We start from the raw sequence: 18,589 nt of genomic DNA on the forward strand, positions 1-18,589 counted from the left end.
AGAGTGCTAGGATTACAGGTGTAAGCCACCACACCCAGCCCTATTCTTCCATTCTTGTGATACCTCACTTTGGAGGATGGGCTCAAGCTTTATCCAGGAAAATATAAGAGGTGCTATGCTAGATCACCATTGTTTTTTGTAATTGAGTAGTATTCCATTGTATACATATACCATATTTTATTAATCCACTCATGGATTGACAGGCATTTGGGTTGTTTCCACATCCTTGCAATAGTGAATTGTGCTGCCATAAACATTCAAGTGTAGATATCTTTATTATAGAATGTCTTTTGTTCTTTTGTATAGATGCCTAGTAGTGTTATTGCTGGATCAAATGGTATTTCTGGATCAAATGGTATTTCTATTTTTAGCTCTTTGAGGTATCTCCAAATTCAGAGGTTGTACTAATTTGCAGTCTCACCAGCAACGTAAGAGTGTTCCTGTCTCTCTATATCCTCATCAGCATTTGTTGTTTTGGGACTTTTTGATAAAAGCCATTTTCATTGGGATTAGGTATTCTCATTGTGGTTTTGATTTCCATTTCCCTAATGATTAGAGATGTTAAGCATTTTTTTTTATATGTTTGCTGGCCATTCTGTCATCTTTTGAAAAGTTTCTGTTCATGTCCTTTGCTCAATTATTGATGGGGTGGTTTGATTTTTTTTCTTGTTGATTTTTTTTTTTTTGAGTTCTACATAGATTCTTGTTATCAGCCCTTTATCGCATGTGTAGAAAGCAAATATTTTCTCCCATTCTGTAGGCTGTCTATTCGCTCTAATAATAGTTTCCTTGGCTGCACAGAAACTTTTTAATTTGATTAGGTCCCATTTATTTATTTTTGTTGCTTCTGTGATTGCCTTGGGGATCTTCTTCATAAATTCTTTGTCTGAAAGAGTCTTCCCTACATTTTCTTTTAGGATTCTTAAGGTTTCATGCCTTAGGTTTAAGTCTGTTATCTATTGTGAATTGATTTTTGTAAGAGGTGAGAGGTGGGGATCCAGTTTCAATCTTGTGCATATAGTTATCCAGTTTTTCCAGCACCATTGATTAAAAAGAGATTCTTATCCCCAGTGTATATTTTTGTCTGCTTTGTCAAAGATTAGATGACAATATGCGGATGGTTTCATTTCTGGGTTCTCAGTCCTGTTCCAAAGATCTATATCCCTGGTCTTGTGCCAGTACCATGCTGTTTTAGTTATTGTAGCCTTGTAGTAAAGCTTAAAGTCTGGTAGACTGATACCTCCCACTTTGTTCTTTTTGCTTAAGATTGCTTTGGCTGTATGAAGTCTTCTCTGATTCCATACAAAGTGTAGAATTATTTTTTCTAGATCTGTAAAGAATGATGATGGTACTTTGAAATGGACTGCGTAAATTCTGTAGATCACTTTCAGTAGTATGGACATTTTAACAATGTTGATTCTGCCAATCCATGAGCAAGGCCGATTTTTCCATCTGTTTACATCTTCTACAATTTCTTTTCTTAGTGTTTCATAGTTCTCCCTGTATCTGTCTCTCACTTCTTTCATTAAATATATTCCTAGATATTTAATTTTCTTTGAGGCTATTGTAAAAGGTATTACATTTTTGATTTGAATTTTGGCTTGACTATTACTGGCATATGTGAATGCCTCTGATTTGTGTGTGTTGATTTTGTATCCTGAGACTTTACTGAATTCATTTATCAATTCTACAAGTCTTTTTGTTGAATTCTTGGGGCTTTCTAGATATAATAATATATCATTGGCAAAGAGCAAGAGTTTGATCTCATCTGCCCTCTTTTGGATGCCCTTAATTCCCCTCTCTTGGCCAATTACTCTAGCAAGGACATCCAGCACTATGTTGAATAGAAGTGGAGATAGTGGGCAACCTTGTCTGGTTCTTGTTCTAAGTGGGAATGGTTTCAATTTCTCACCATTCAGTATGATATTGGTTTACCGTATGACCCGTCTTCTTATTTTGTTAAGAGTTTTTATCATAAAGGCGTGCTGGACTTTGTCAGATGCTTTTTCTGCATCTATTGAGAGAATCATATGGTCTTTTTCTTGCTTTTATTTATGCGGTGAATTACATTTATAGATTTGTGTATGTTGAACCAGTCTGGCATCCCTGGAGTAAAGCCCACCTAGTCATGGTGTGAATTATTTTTTGATATGCTGCTGAATTTGATTTGATGAAATTTTATTGAGGATTTTTGCATCTATATTCATGAGGGATATTGGTCTGTAGTTTTCTTTTTTTGTTATGTCCTTTCCTGGCTTTGGTATCAATGTGATATTGGCTTTGTAGAATGAGTTAGGAAGGATACCATCTTTCTCAATGTTGTAGAATAATTTCTGTAGTATAGATATGAGTTCTTCTTTGTATGTTTGGTAAAACTATGAAGTGTAGCCATCTGGTCCAGGACTTTTCCATTTTGGGAGGATTTTAATTGCTGCTCCAATTTCTGAGCTTGAGATTGGTCTATTCAGAAATTCTGTTACCTCCTTGGTGAACTTAGGGAGGTTGTATGTTTCCAGGAATTTGTTCATTTCTTCCACATTATATAGTTTTTGAGCATATAGGCTTTTATAGTATTCAAAGAGAATGTTTTGTATTTCCATGATGTCTGTTGTGACCTCTCATTTTTCATTTCTAATTGAGTTTATTAGAGTTCTTTCCCTTCTAGTTCTTGTCAATCTAGCAAGAGGGCTATCAATTTTATTTATCTTTTTGAAAAACAAGCTTTTTGTTTTACTGATCTTCTGTATAATTCTTTTGTTCTCAATTTCATTTAGTTCTGCTCTAATCTTAATTATTTCTTCTGCTAGGTTTGGAATTGATTTGTTCTTCCTTTTCCAGTTCCTTGAGACAGTTTATTAGTTTGATTTTTGAGCTTTCTGTTTTTTGGACTTCAGCATTTAATGCTATTAGTTTTCTTCTCAGGAATGCTTTTGCTGTATCCCACAGGTTTTGATGGCTATGTCCCTGTTATCATTTAGTTTGAAGAATCTTTTGATTTCCCTCTGTATCTCCCTGACCCAATAGTCATTCAACAATAAATTGTTCAATTTCCATGACTTTGTGAAGTGGTATTTCTGTTGGAATTGAACTCTAATTTTATACCACTATGATCTGAGAAGATACATAGCATAATATCTTTTTTTTTTTTTTTAATTGTTGAGGTCTGATTTGTGGTCTGTGTTGAGGTCTAGTATGTGATCAATTTTGGAAAAAGTTCCATGGGCTGATGAGAAGAATATATATTTGGCTTTATTTGAGTGGAATGTTCTGTAGATGTGAGACCCTTTTGTTCTAGAGCTCTATTTAAGTCCATTATTTCTTTGCTTATCTTCTGTTTGGAAGATCTGTCCAGTTCAATGGGGTATTGAAATCCCCAGCTACTATAGTGTTATTGTTTATCATGCTATATACATCAAACAGGGTTTGCTTTATGTATCTAGGTGCTCCTGAGTTGGGTACATAAATATTAAGAATTGTTAAGTCTTCTTGTTGGACTTTCCCTTTCATCATTATATAGTGGCCATCTTTGTCCTTCCTTTCTTTTGGTATTTTAAAGCCTATGTTATCTAAAATAAGTATAGCTACCCCCTACGTTCTTTTTTTTTTTTTTTTTTTTGTGGTGCTTCGGGCAGCGAGCGGACGGAGAGGGGCTTGTACCCGCAGGCACGCACGCTCGGTGGCCATCCTAGCTCACACTCGCCCTCGCTTTCAGCAGCGTGCGCTGGGGAAGCGCCCGCACTGCAGGTGGCTCACTTATTCTTCCCTCCCTCCCTCCCTCCTTCCTTCCCTCCCTCCCTCCCTCTCTCCTTCTTTCTCTCCCTCCCTCCCTCCCTCCCACTTTCCTTCCTTCCCTCCCTCCCTCCCTCCCACTTTCCTTCCTTCCCTCCCTCCCACTTTCCTTCCTTCCCTCCCTCTCTCCTTCCTTCCCTCCCTCTCTCCTTCCTTCCCTCCCTCTCTCCTTCCTTCCCTCCCTCCCTCCCACTCTCCTTCCTTCCCTCCCTCCCTCCCACTCTCCTTCCTTCCCTCCCTCCCTCCTTCCTTCCTTCTTTCCCTCCCTCTTTCCTTCCTTCCCTCCCTCTTTCCTTCCTTCTTTCCTTCCTTCCTTCCCTCTTTCCTTCCTTCCCTCCTTCCTTCCTTCTTTCCTTCCTTCCTTCCCTCCCTCTTTCTTTCCTTCCTTCCTTCCTTCCTTCCTTCCTTCCTTCCTTCCTTCCTTCCTTCCTTCCCTCTTTCCTTCCTTCCTTCCCTCCCTCTTTCCTTCCTTCCCTCCCTCTTTTCCTCTTGGCTTCCATTTGCCTGGAGGATTGTTTTCCATCCCTTGACTTTCAACCTGAAAGCATCTTTGTGGATTAGATGCATTTTCTATAGGCAGCAGATACTTGGCTTATGAATTTTTGTCCACTGTACCAGTCTGTTTCTTCAGACAACAATTCAAGCCACTCACATTTATTGAGAGAATTGATATTTGGGGTAGATTTCTGTTCATACTGTTGGGTGAATTCCTATTTTGTTTTACTCCTTGAGCCATGATGGAATCCAGGTTCTAGACTTTAACTCTTGAGTGGTTTTACTTTGGTGAGTGTCTCTTGTGCTGTTCAGTGTATAATGCAGGTCTGAGTAGTTCCTATAGGGCAGGTGTGGTCTTTGCAAATTCCATCGGTGATTACTTGTCTGGGGAGGGCTTTATTTCTTTGAAGCTAGCTATTTCTAAATGAAGCTTAATTTTGCTGGTTAGAGAATTCTAGGTTGGCCATTATTCTGTTTTAGAAGATTGAGGATAGGTGCCAAGTTTCTTCTGGCTTGTAAAGTTTCAGTTGAGAAGTCTGCAGTTAGTCTGATATTTTTTCCTTTATAGGTTATCTCACTATTTTTGTCTCACTGCTCAAATGATTGCTTCTTTCATGTTTAGTTTGGTCAACTCTAATGACTATGTAACATGATGTTGCCTTTTCACATTGAGTCTCCCATGAGTTCTGTGTGCTTCTTGTATCTGGACATCTAGATTTCTGGCCATGCCAGGCATATTTTCTTCCAGTATTCCATGAAATAAGTTTTCCAGCTCTTGTATATTTTCTTCTATCTCTTGGATGCTTATCATTCTTATATTGGGCTTCTTTACACAATCCCACATTTCTTATATGTTTTGTTCTTGTCTCATTTCTGTGTTCTTTTTCTTCATCTGATTTGTGTAGCTCATAGGTGTTATCTTCAAACTCTGATATTCTTTCCTCTGCGTAATCCATTGTATTCTTGAGGGTTTCCACTGTGTTTTGTAGTTCCCTAAATGTATCTTTCATTTCCAGAATTTGTTTTTTTTTTTTGGAGTATTTCAATTTCTTTAGATAATTTTTAATTCATTTCCTATATTGTTCTTGTGGCTTTATGTTGTGTTTCTATTTTCTCTTCAATTCCATTGAGTTTTTTTACAATCCACATTTGAAATCTATCAATTTAATCATATCATGTAAGTTGGTATCTATTGATGGAGATTGAATGTTTTCTTTTGGGGGTGACTTTTCTCTCTGATCTTTCATGTTTCCTATGTTCTTTCATTGATTCTTTCTCATCAGGCTACTTTGTTGAGAACTGGGGGTGCTGGAATTGGTTTATGGCCTTATCTCCAAGTTCTCAAAGGGACGGTCCTTGACAGTGCTGGGGAGATGCATGCTAGTCCTGTATTGCCTTAGAGGTATTTTAACCTGTTGGGTTACCTCTGACCTGTTGTCTTCCCCTCTTGCCAAAGGAGATTAGTAAATTTGGACCCCTTGCTTAAGCTCCCAGGTGGTGAAACATTCTTGTGTGTTTGACTCCGCTGCCCTCCAATAGTTTAGGATGGAAGGCACTGTGTTGAGCTATGGGGTTACTCTCTCTGTGGTTGCTTGTAGTTTGTGTGGAGGAGCCTATTATCAAGGTATTCTGATGCCTTTGTGCTGGGCTCTAATTCCCTAAATAGGGGATATGAATACCCTGATCTTTGGGAAATATCTTGTCACTCCTGAGGGTTACTTAAGCCCTCTTCCCACTTTAGGTGGGGTAAGGGAAACTGGTACCTGCAAGCCTGAGAGTGTATACTTCTGTGGTTGCTTGATCTGCTAGGGGAGAGCTGCTAATGTTATTCGAGGCTCTTTCGCCATACTTGCGAAGCAGCTCCTGGTGGGGGATGTCAATTGGTATAATTGCTGAGGGCTCTGGCCAGGATTTTTCCATCCCAGTCCACAAACCCCAAAGCTGGCAGCAGCCCAAGCGCCAAGAGCAAGCCCTAGTGTTACGTTCTTATCAGATGATCAAAGCCAGCCCACTGGACTGAATCAATAGGCCGCTCCCTATTGCTTAGTTCCAAGGTCCTGCAGATTCACACTAGTTGCACAGAGAAAATGACTTTTCTCCCTTCTTCCAGCCTCCAAGGGTGGAGCCTGCCCTGCTGGGCTAGGCCAGGCGTGTTGCCTGAGACTGTCGCCTGACCTTGCCTTGCTGGGCTGGGAAAGGGGTGGTACCCAAAACTGCAATGCGCCATAGCATTTCCTGGCTGTGGACCCCCAAAATGCCCACCCATGGAGAGCCAGCACTGGAGGTGACTGCTTAGGGGCAGCAAGTGCTAGGTTTGGCTGGCTGTCTCAATGAGCCACCGGCTGTCTCCACTGCTTCCCTGTCCCACTGTCTCATGTCAGTTCAGTAGAGGGCCCTACACTCTCTGTCCCACCCTGCGGCAGCTGAATCTTGGGTGGTTTCTGGGGGCAGACTCTCCCTTTTGGCATTCACCTCCTTTGTTCTGGCTGACTGCCAGAGGCTAGGTGCCTGTCTCCAAACTCCCTCCTGCGGACCCGGGAAGTGTCCACTCAGATCAGTCCCTCTCCTGCCTAGTGCGGACCTAGCACAGAGCACTGGGGAGTTCAAAATGTTTCCCGCTATTGTCTCTTGTCCACATAGCCTGTCATTCCATGCCACAACTTTGCACTGACTTCAGGCGCTTCCCTGCTTGAGTGGATGTGGAGGTTGGTGGAGGAACAGTTGTCCTCCTCTGGGTCAGATCACACTGCCCTGGCTGGCTGGTGGGCACAGCCATCCCAAGCTTTATACCCTATTGTGTATCTTGCGCTCTCCAGACTTTGTAGTCGGTTCTCCAGTTTACCTTTTTTTCCCCCTGGCGCTGCGTCTCTGCAGATTCGTGATGTTGTTCTTGTGGGAGAGCAATCCACTTATGTGTAGCTGTCCACGTTCTTCACCCCTTACTCTGGGAGCAGAGAGCCAGAGGTCACCACTGATCTGCCATGTTTTCCTCTCCCATTTTTTCTTTTAGAGTGGATTCTCTAAACTTTGGAAACATGCTCATAACATCAATTATAAATGTAATTGTAATTCTGAACTCAAATATGAAGGTGTGGGAGTCCCTAAATGCAGTTACTTGAGAGCTCATTATAGTAAGATACAGCTATGCTAAATAGATAAAAATAGACTATATGGATACTGCGCTTATTTTGCATGAAGAAATATCTATTTATGATAAGTCATTAACAGACAAAAAATTTATTAAATGTTATGATAATAATGTGTAATTAATGTAACCAAGCATTTTGCTTCTTCATATTTAGGAAATTATCCAGTTCTGGCTCGCAAAGGGTGTTGATGGTTTCAGTTTCGATGCTGTTAAATTTCTTCTAGAAGCAACACATCTGAGAGATGAGATCCAAGTAAATAAGACTCAAATCCCGGTAAAGTTTTCAACTTTTTTTTTTATTTTTGCCTTTTCGGAAAATTCATCAGAGTGTTTTCTTTTTTAGCCTGAGATGCCAGTAACGAAGATGAGTTCTGTCCTGTCTCTAGGAAGTACTTTCAATTGTTTTCTTTAGAATTACACAGGAGTTTCAAATGCATATGCCCAGATGTTTCCTTCTATTAGTTCCTCCAAAGTGAGGGATCCCTTCAGGAGCCCTTCGGTGACAAGGGTTCTGTGGACACAGATAGTGTGGACTCTCCCAAGGGCCACAGAATGGAGAACATTTACTCAATGCAATTTTTGTCATCTCACTCAAGCTCAAATGAGAAGGCATAAATTCCACAGGTACTTTTCTTGTTGTTAAAGGACACATCTTTTGAAGGGAATTAACACTTGCTGAGTGTCTATGGTATGCTATGTGCTATTTACTTATGATATTTCATTTAACTCTTTCAATATTCTATGAGAAAGGTTCTATGATTGCCGTTTAGCAAATCTTATAGATGTTATAGAGGTGATAAACAGGATTCCAAACCATGCCCATCTCACTACAGAATCTGCCAGTCCAGGCCATGTTCCATCCCAGGACCTACAACCTTGGCTTGTATGAGGTGTAATCTTTTGCTTTTGATTCTTGGAGATTATTGCAATCCTAGGAAGGCTCAGAAATGAGTATCAGAAAAAATTACTGAAACCCTGAGAAAGCATAACAGTAAGAATAAAGGATAGAGATGGTGTAAAGAAAAAAATTTAAATGCATGATACTAATATTTTTGTGAGCAGATAAAGTCATATAATAAGCTCTATAATCATTAAGATAATTTGTTTTGTTTGTCTTTAAAAAGTGTCTGAAGCATTGACAATTAAATGTTCAGGAGGATTTTGTTAAATATATTTATAATCAATGTTTTGATGTTCAGAAAAATTTAGTTTGCTAAAATGGGTAAGTGGTAGTTAAAGAAAAAGTGTTTACTAGATTTATAAAGTTAACAATTTAAGCATCAAATGAAGTAGTAATAGCTGTGAGTAGTCTTCTCCAACCACAAAACTATCTTTGAGCATGTGCCTTGGTGGGCTTGAGCCCTTTGAAGAGAAGAGATTGTCTATATTCACATTGAGCCAGCTATGGGCATGTGACATGTGAAATGATGGTAACCATGCTGTCCTGGTTTTCAAAGGGCACGGTCACACACTACTCAGAGCTGTACCACGACTTCACCACCACACAGGTGGGAATGCACAACATCGTCCAGGGCTTTCGGCAGATCATGGACCAATACAGCAGGGAACCTGGCAGATACAGGTAACCGTAGAGCATGCTTCCATTCTTCCCAAGCATGGTGTGTGGTCTGCAGTGTATCCCTTTAATTCAGGGGTTAAAGTAATAATTTAACAAATCCATATATGCTAGGGTCTGGTTACATTCTCTCATGTTGCATAGCTTTGCAGATTTTCAGTTTTCTCTTTTGTAAAATGATGCTAATCACAGTACTTACTTCACAGTAGTTTTGTGAAAATTAAATTAATTAAAAACAAATATATTAGCTAAATGTTAGCCATGAACTATTATTTTTACCATTATTATTGGAGTTATAGTTCCTTGTACAGTATGAATCCGTATGTTTCAACTAAACTGTAATGTATATAAATACATTTATATACATAATGTATATAAAACACTTAAAATTGTACTGGGCATATAATAAACATGTAATAAAATTAATTATTGCTAAGTTTATATAGATCATCTAATAGAATCTATAGAAAACGAGTTAAAGAAATTTCCCTTCAGAGCTGGGTGTAGTGGTGTACAATTGTGATACCAGCTAGTCAAGGGCTGAAGCAGGAGGATTGCTTGAGCCCAGGAGTTTCAGGCCAGCCTGGTTAACATGTAAGATCTTGTCTCTAAAAAAAAAAAAAAAAAAAAAAAAAAAGGAAATTTCTCTGATTATTATCTCCATTTTATAGATGAGGAAACTGAGGCTCTAAATATGCAGGCAATGGGGACACAGGTAGTAATGGCAGCGATGGGATTTGAACTGAGACAGCTGGGCTCCAGAGACTGTGCACTTACCCATTAAAGTGCAGCCTTAAATAGCTAAAGCCAGCATTGACTGGGGTCATTTCAGCAAATGTGTCTTCTGCAAAGAGTGTTTAGTTTTCAGCAATTGAGAGTACACACCCATAATAAGGCAAGACTTCATACGGACTCAAATGCAAGGGGAAGTTCTTTTGAGGAAAGAACTTATATTTGCAGACATATACTTTAAATTTTAAATGGAGTGATGAGAACTGCTAAAGAAAGTCTTCATGGATGTTAACTGAGTTTTAATCAGGCTTAGAAAGAAGAGAATAATATTGATTGAGATCCAGAAGTGTTTCTTAACTCTGAGGCATGACCTAGTATTAGGCCATTTTTTGAGATTACTACAAATAAGAAATTGTCTAGGGGACCCAGCATGACATTTCTTGGACATTTGGCTTGACTATGCTTTCTAGTGACCCCTAAGCCTGTAAGGTTGATAGTGTGCATTCAGGCTGGGGATGGTGGCTCATGCCTGTAATCCTAGCACTCTGGGAGGTGGAGGTGGGAGGATTGCTTGAGCTCAGGAGTTTGAGACCAGCTGAGCAAGAGTGAGACCCTGTCTCTAGCCAGGGATGGTGATAAGTGCCTGTATTCTGAGGTACTCGAGAGGCTGAGGCAGGGTGATAGGTTGAGCCCAGGAATTTGAGATTGCAATGAGCTATGATGATACCACTGCATTCTAGCTGGGACAACTGAGCAAGACTCCGTCTCCAAAAAAAAAAAAAAAAAAAGTGCATTCAGCCCCTACATTCTGTAAGTGAAATATAAGCAGCCACAAGGCATCTTCCCAGTCTTCTGACAGGCCCTAATGATACTGAATCCTGCCAACTCTTACAGGTTCATGGGGATTGAAGCCTATGCAGAGAGCATTGACAGGACCATGTTGTACTATGGGTTGCCATTTATCCAAGAAGCTGATTTTCCCTTCAACAATTACCTCACCATGCTAGACACTCTTTCTGGGAACAGTGTGTATGAGGTCATCACATCTTGGATGGAAAACATGCCAGAAGGAAAATGGCCTAATTGGATGGTAAGTCCTCATGCCCAGGGCAGCACATTCAATGCAATCCCTATCAAAATCCCAGGAAAATTTTGAGAGGCATTACAATCAAAAACAGGATTTTAAAAACCCTCAGGAAAAGTAAGGAACCCATAATAGCTAAAAACAACCTTGAAAAAATAACAGTTGGAGGACTCGCACTTCTCCATTTCAAAACTTACAACAAAGCTACAGTAACCAACTCAGGGTGGTTTTGGCATAGGAATAGACATATAGATAAACAGAATTGAGAGTCTGGAAATATATTTACCATCAAGTGCTTTTCAACAAGGCAATGAAGGAAATGATAGTCTTTGACAGGGATTGTATTGAATCTGCATATCCTTGTGGTAGTCACTCCATCTTAACAATATTAAGTCTTCCAATCCACAAACATGAATATATCTCCATTTATTTAGGTCTTCTTTAATTTTTTCAATGACATTTTGTATTTTTCAGTGTATAAGTCTTATGTTTTTGGTTCAATTTACTTCTAAATATTTTATTCTTTTGATGCTATTGTAAATAGAATTGTTTTTTTCTTTTTTCTTTTCTTTTTGAAATGGGGTCTCACTATGTCACCTAGGCTGGTCTTGAACTCCTGGGCTCAAACAATCCTTCTCCCACCTCAGCCTCCTCAGTAGCTGGGACTATAGGGACATGCCAATGCACCTAGCTAATTAAAAAAACAATTATTTAGAGACAGGATCTTACTAAGTTGCCAAGGCTGGTTTCAGACTCCTGGCTTTAAAGGTCCTCCTTCATTACCAGAAATTTTCATCATTCTGAATAGAAAACCTATACCAACTAAACAATAACTCATCTCCACTCTGATATCCTCCATTCTATTTTCTGCCTCTATAAATTGCCTATTTTACCTATCTTATTAAAAGTAGAATCATATAATATTTGTCCTTTTGTTTCTAGGTTATTTTACTTAACAAAAGGTTTTCAAGTTTCCTTCATATGATAGCATGTATCGGAACCTCATTCCTTTTTATGGCTGAATAACATTCCACTGTATGTAGATACCATGTTTTGTTTATCCATTCATCTGTTAATGGACAGTTTGTTTTCCTCTTGTGGCTACTGGAATAAAGCCATGAATGTTATTCTACAAGTATCTGTTTGAGCCCCTGCTTTCAATTCTTTTGGCTATATGCTTCAGAGTAGAATTGCTAGTTCATATAGTACTTCTATGTTTAACTTTTTGAGGAACTGCCAAACTGTTTTCCACAGTGACATTCCCATTTTACATTCCCATCAGCAATGTATGAGGGTTCTGATTCCTCCACATTCTCACCAACACTTGTTATTTTCTGTTTTCTTTTTATAAAATTATACCCATCATAGTAGGTGTGAAGTGGTATCTTGTTTCTCTTTCATTATTGAAGAATAGTTTTCCTGGACATAAAATCTTGGTTCAGTTTTTTTTTTCCTTTCATCACTTTGAATATGTCATTCTGTTGCCTTCTGGCCTCCATGGTTACTGTTAAGTCAGTTGCTAATCTTACTGCGAATCCCTTGTATGTGATTTACCAATTTTCTTTGTTCCTTTAAAGATTCTTTCTGTATCTCTTGATAGTTTGACTGGTATGTCTAGGTGTAGGTTTTTAAATTTTTCTCCTACTTGGAGTCCGTTCAGGGTCTTAGATGTGCAGAATTGTTCTTCATCCAATTTGGGAAGTTGTTGGCCATTTATTTTATTTTATTTTATTTTTTTTTGAGACAGAGTCTCGCTTTGTTGCCCAGGCTAGAGTGAGTGCCGTGGCGTCAGCCTAGCTCACAGCAACCTCAAACTCCTGGGCTCGAGTGATCCTTCTGCCTCAGCCTCCCGGGTAGCTGGGACTACAGGCATGCGCCACCATGCCCGGCTAATTTTTTTTTTTTTTTATATATATATCAGTTGGCCAATTAATTTCTTTCTATTTATAGTAGAGACGGGGTCTCGCTCTTGCTCAGGTTGGTTTTGAACTCCTGACCTTGAGCAATCCGCCCGCCTCGGCCTCCCAAGAGCTAGGATTACAGGCGTGAGCCACAGCGCCTGGCCGCCATTTATTTTTTGAAATATTATTTCTGCCTCTCTTCTGAGACTCTCATTACACATAAGTTGGTATGCACGATGGTCTCAGGTCTCTGAGACTCTCCTCATTTTTCTTTCTGTTCTTCCTGTTTCTCAGACAAGATATTCCTAATTGATCTGTCTTCAAGTTTTCTGATTCTTTTGCCAGTTCAAATCTGTCAAACCCCTGTAGTGAATTTTTCATTTATTATTGTACTTTCAACTCCAAAATTTCTACTATTTTTCTTAATTTCTCTCTATTGATAATTGAGACATTGTTAACATACTTTAAATTCTTTAGATGCAGCTTCATTCTTTGAATATATGTATAATAGCTGATTTAAAGTCTTTGTCTAGTAAGTCTAATGTTTGGTTTTCCTCAGCAACATTTTCTATTGACTGCTTTTTTTGGGGAGGGGGCTATGTATAGACCATATTTTCCTGTTTCTTTGCCTATTTTGTAATTTTTTGTTTGAACAGTACATTTTAAATAATATGGCAATTCTGGAAATCACATTCTTCCTTGCCCAGTGTTTGTTGTTGTTGTCATTGCTGTCTGTTTCTTTAGTGACTTTCTTGGATTGATTCTTTGTTCTGTGTGGCCAGAGATATCTTTGCTTCCTCAGCTACTGATTTCCAAGAAATTCCTTAGATGCCTTGAACCAATACGTCTTGCAGCCTTTGCTGAAGGACTGTGTGTGTGTGCGTGTGTGTGCTGGAGCATACTTTCAACACTCTACCAGGCAGTGTACAACTCTGCCTTAGTCTTCACTTTCTGCTTGCAGAGCCTTAATGTAAGACAGGTGAAAGATTAGAGACTTCTCAGGTCTTCCCTGGACATCTGCACAGCTCTCATTGTGCACACAGTCTTTCTCATGAAAGTGGCCTTCTAGATTCCTAGGAATATGTTGGAATCTTTGAAAGTCTATTATGGACATCTCATTGCCCTGGTCTTCCCTTACTTTTTTTGGTCAGCCTCTGGTTAGCACCCATTGGTAATGCCACCCCAGGCAGGTACAATATTAAACAATTGCTGATTGTTTTCTGCAAATGCCCTGAAGATAGGCTGTTGCTTACACGGAGCCAGCTCTGGGATCATAAAACACCCAACTAAAAGTGAGCCACCAGAAAGGGAAAATAGTGACAGTTCTCTAGGGATAGAGCTTCTGGCAATCTTGAAACCCATTCTATCCTTCCAGTGGCTACTAGGCTGCTGTTTTTCACAACTACTATAGTTGCAAAGTTTTCGGTTTTCGAGGCTATCATTGACCTGAGAAGAAGGGCATGAGATTAGGACAAAATGCTACAAAGCTCACTGTTCTGAGATCCAGCTGTTTTTCTTGAATAACTGCTCCTTGGATTTTTGCAAGCCTTTAATTTTAGAGGATCCAAAAAAAAGGTGAATTTTTAGTTTTTGCCAGAATTCACCTTGAGTTTATGGAGATTTTTGGAGGTCCTTACTCAGCTATTCTCACAGTGCCCTCATTATCATAAATTTTATAATGTAGTTTTAGCGTTTTCTTAATATATTGAAAGTCTCTAATATCATAGGTGACTGGGACCTCTCAGCCTGTGAGGATGCCCTCATCTGTGTCCATTGCTGTGAACTACTCGTGGAAATATTTCCTGATCTCAATTCTGGGGGAAAAAAAATGCTCTGTGTCCAGAAGGCTTGAGAATCAAACGGTTTCTTGTCAGAGCTCACCATAATGAAAAGAATAAAAGGATGGAGGCAAAAATTAACCTAGTTTTCTGGCCATAAAAATAGAATAATACTTTACAATGGTAAAAATATAAAGATCATTTTAATTCATCTAAGAAAATAAAGCGGCTTCTCTTTTCCCGAATTGTAGCAATCAAGTTCTGGGTCTAAGACTCAAGTTCAAAGGCTGGTTCTGCTTCATATTGGGACTTGAATAAATGATGCAATTTCTCAGAACTTGTTTCATCATTTGTAAAATGGAGATAATCTGACAGCATTGTTGTGGGAGGAGGGAAATAAGATATAGGTGTGAAAGTAATTTTTAAACAGTAAAGTGCCATGCTAAGCATATGCACATTATAGTTGAGTTGTAGTGGTACAGAATATGGAAAAGAGTTGTCAGGTAACTTTTTTCTTTTTGGTTTGGTTTTTTTTTGGAGACAGGGTCTCAATCTGTTGCCCAGGCTAGAGTGCAGTGGTGGCACTGTAGCTCACAGCAACCTCAAACTCCTGGGCTCAAGTGATCCTCCTGCCTCAGCCTTGCAAGTAGCTAGGACTATAGGCATGCGCCACCATGTCTGGCTAATTTTTCTTATTTTGTAGAGATGGGGTCTTGCTATGTTGCTCAGGCTGGTCTTGAACTCTTGGCCTCAAGTGATTCTCCTGCCTCAGCCTCCCAAAGTGCTAAGATTACAGGCATGAGCCATCGTGCCCAGCTAAATAAACTCTTATTTAAACAAACTTTTATTTAAATAAGGATTAGATGTTATAATATGTCCTAGAACATTTAACACAGAAATATATTTAAAAATAGAAAACACTTTACAAAATTTCATCTTGGACTATGTAAATTTCTTTCTAAAAGCTGATTTACTTTTTAAAATTTGCTTCAAATAGTTCATCAGTCAAAACAATTTAAAAAGAGTGCACATATCAGAAGTCTTTTTCCCATGCCTGTCTCTTCCACCTTGTTCCCTTGTCTCACTCTCTATGGAAGAAACATTTTTGTTTCTTTTATCCAAATCTGAGAAAATATGAGTAGGCACCCTCTAAATTTTATCTTGTTTGCAATATCATTGTGAAGTAAATTATCACCATTTTGTTGATCATCAGTGGCCAAGACAGAAAATCGGTCAGTGACCCACTGAGCAGTGGGCTTAGGACTCAAATCCAGGCTTGCTGATGCCAAGGTACCCACAGCTATCTGTTTTCTCTGCCTGAATTTTCTGTGAAATAGGGTAAATCTTCCAGAAAACTGTATAGAGCTATGTTTTGAAAAATGTTTGCCTTTCAGATTGGTGGACCAGATAGTTCCCGATTGACTTCTCGTTTGGGGAATGAATATGTCAACATGATGAACATGCTGCTTTTCACACTCCCTGGAACTCCCATAACTTACTATGGAGAAGAAATAGGAATGGGAAATACTTTAGCCTCAAATCTCAACGAAAGCTATGATATTGTAAGTTTAATATAAGTTAATCATATACCACAGCTGTGAAACTACTCATTTTGTTGCTAAATCTGAGACTTTACTATCTCTATTCCATTGCTGAAAATCATGGTTTGCTTTTCTTAAAGATTAGACAGTAAGAATTTTCAGCTTTCTTGGTGGCTTGGGAACTTATTAAAAACTGTTGCTCTTTGAGCCACAAAACTGAATAATATCCTGAATAGAGCCCAGGAATCTGCATTTTAAAGATGTTTTCTAGTTGATTCTTAGGCACACTGAAGTTTGAGAATTAGTGGTTTAGTTTGGAATACTATTCATTGCCCTCTACTTGAAACACAAGTTAGGAACACTTATTTCTTTAATTCTTCTTAAAATTTTATTTCAAAATATTAAGGGAGGCCGGGCGCAGTGGCTCACACCTATAATACCAGCACTCTGGGAGGCCAAGGCGGGCGGGTTGCTCGAGGTCAGGAGTTCAAAACCAGCCTGAGCAAGAGCGAGATGCTGTCTCTACTATAAATAGAAATTATTTGGCCAACTAATATATATAGAAAAATTAGCCGGGCATGGTGGCACATGCCTGTAGTCCCAGCTACTCGGGAGGCTGAGGTAGAAGGATTGCTTGAGCCCAGGAGTTTGAGGTTACTGTGTGCTAGGCTGACGCCATAGTACTCACTCTAGTCTGGGCAACAAAGTGAGACCCTGTCTCAATTTTTTTTTTAAGGGGGGGCGCAGATGTTTTTGATATATGCCTTGAGTCAGCGCTATAAGTGTGCCCATCACCCAGATCATGTTCATAATACCTGTTAGGTGGGCTTTGCCCTTTCCCTCCCCACTGCTTGATTTCCAATGACTTTTACTTTCCTCTGTGTACTTGTGCGCCCATCCGTTAGTTCCAATTTATTAGAGAGTATATGTGGTGTTTGTTTTTCCATTTTTTAGATACTTAGGAGACCATTATCCTTAGTTTTATTTGTTCTGATAGATCTCAGGTGACCATAGCACAAACTCTTCCTTTCATTAATATGTTAAGTGCAATGCACAGCTTCAGAGTTGAGTGCTTTTCATTTTGTTTTTGTTTGAGGCTACAGATTCCACAACTGTGTTGCTGGGTAGATGGCTAATCTTGAACCTTTACATTTGCATGGTTAGTTTTCAAGTGTATGGGATCAAACTTCCCTAATACTTGATTAAGGTGAAACTTTTTCTTCATCAGCTCCTAAATTTGTGTGTGTGCACTCATGAGCAGTAACCAAGCTGGATAAATGAGCAGGATAGAATTCAGGCTCAATTGTACATGGCAGTATTCTTAAATTCACCATCACTGTACCATAGTAGAATGAAGTAGCATAAGTTGGTAATAGCACATCATGAAATCCTACATTACTCATTTTTAAGGAAAAGCAGCAAAGATTCCAAGTATGTATTAAAGTTCAATTAGTACAGTCTATTTAAAACTCAAGATGTTATTGGCTATTTTCCAATTAGAAGTGTTAAACTGGTGTATGTACTGAATGTTAAGGCCTTTTTATTATGAATGCTAATAAATATAAGCACTAGCTAAGAACTAAAGGGAATTAAATAATTATGAAGTGCATCAGGACCAAAGTACAATTCTTTTAATAACCAGACCATTGTTTTTTCTTTTGACATAGAATACCCTTCTCTCAAAGTCACCAATGCAGTGGGACAATAGCTCAAATGCTGGTTTTTCTGAAGCTAGTCACATCTGGTTACCCACCAGTTCAGATTACCACACAGTGAATGTTGAAGTAAGTATCAATGAACATTTTCTGTTGATTCTAGAAGAAATGGGTTTCTGTACTGACAACATACACTCACCTTGAGCATGTCTAACACCCTAACTGATATTTAAATCAATCACAGACTTCCCTTGTAGTTTTTAATTTGTAAGGAGTTTGTCAATCATGTTTTGTGAAAATACAAACTGGTACACAAGTTTACCATGTGAAGTATCATACAGAATGTACAATTCTTCATTGGAATGGCCCTAAGGCCTTTGAGCTATGAAGGAAATTTTAGGGAAAATTTTCAGCAAGCTGAGCCTACCCTTCCTCCTTTCTTTCCTTCAAAAGGCAGGGAGGGAGAAAGGTGGGAGGGTGGGTAGGCAGGAAGGAGATCAATCAATCTAGGGTAATGTGGACTGGAGAGCAAGGCTGTTCACCTGAAGAGACAGAAGACATGAAAATCCCTAGAGGAGCTGTTCTAGAAAAGCAAACCCTTTGGCTTTTGCCTATATTTTTTTCTCTTCTCATAGTGATCAAAAATTAATGTCATACAGTAGTGAGAATTTTATTGGAAAACAATCTAATTTAGGGGAAGAGAAATTACTGGCATCATGTGGGGATACTTAAGAAATTTATAGGCCAGGTACAGTGGCTCATGCCTCTAATCCTAGCACTATTGGAGGCTGAGGCAGGAGGATCGCTTGAGGTCAGGAGTTCAAGACCAGCCTGAGCAAGAGTGGGACCCCATCACAACAAAAAACAGAATAAATTAGCTGGGTGTGGTG

The 18,589-nt window shown here is 39.1% G+C and overlaps 1 protein-coding gene across 1 annotated transcript in view; it reads left to right on the top strand.

Annotated features, from left to right (window-relative positions):
• Positions 1-18,589, top strand: part of SLC3A1 (solute carrier family 3 member 1) — a 42,659-nt gene that overhangs the window by 18,137 nt on the left and 5,933 nt on the right. Inside the window, exons 5-9 of the mRNA XM_012756167.3 lie at positions 7,587-7,706; positions 8,890-9,014; positions 10,635-10,830; positions 15,898-16,065; positions 17,712-17,828. Of these exons, the coding sequence (XP_012611621.1) occupies positions 7,587-7,706; positions 8,890-9,014; positions 10,635-10,830; positions 15,898-16,065; positions 17,712-17,828 (726 nt within the window). The remainder of the gene's footprint in view (positions 1-7,586; positions 7,707-8,889; positions 9,015-10,634; positions 10,831-15,897; positions 16,066-17,711; positions 17,829-18,589) is intronic.

Source organism: Microcebus murinus, chromosome 3, assembly GCF_040939455.1.
Source record: "Microcebus murinus isolate Inina chromosome 3, M.murinus_Inina_mat1.0, whole genome shotgun sequence".
NCBI classification, from domain to species: domain Eukaryota; kingdom Metazoa; phylum Chordata; class Mammalia; order Primates; family Cheirogaleidae; genus Microcebus; species Microcebus murinus.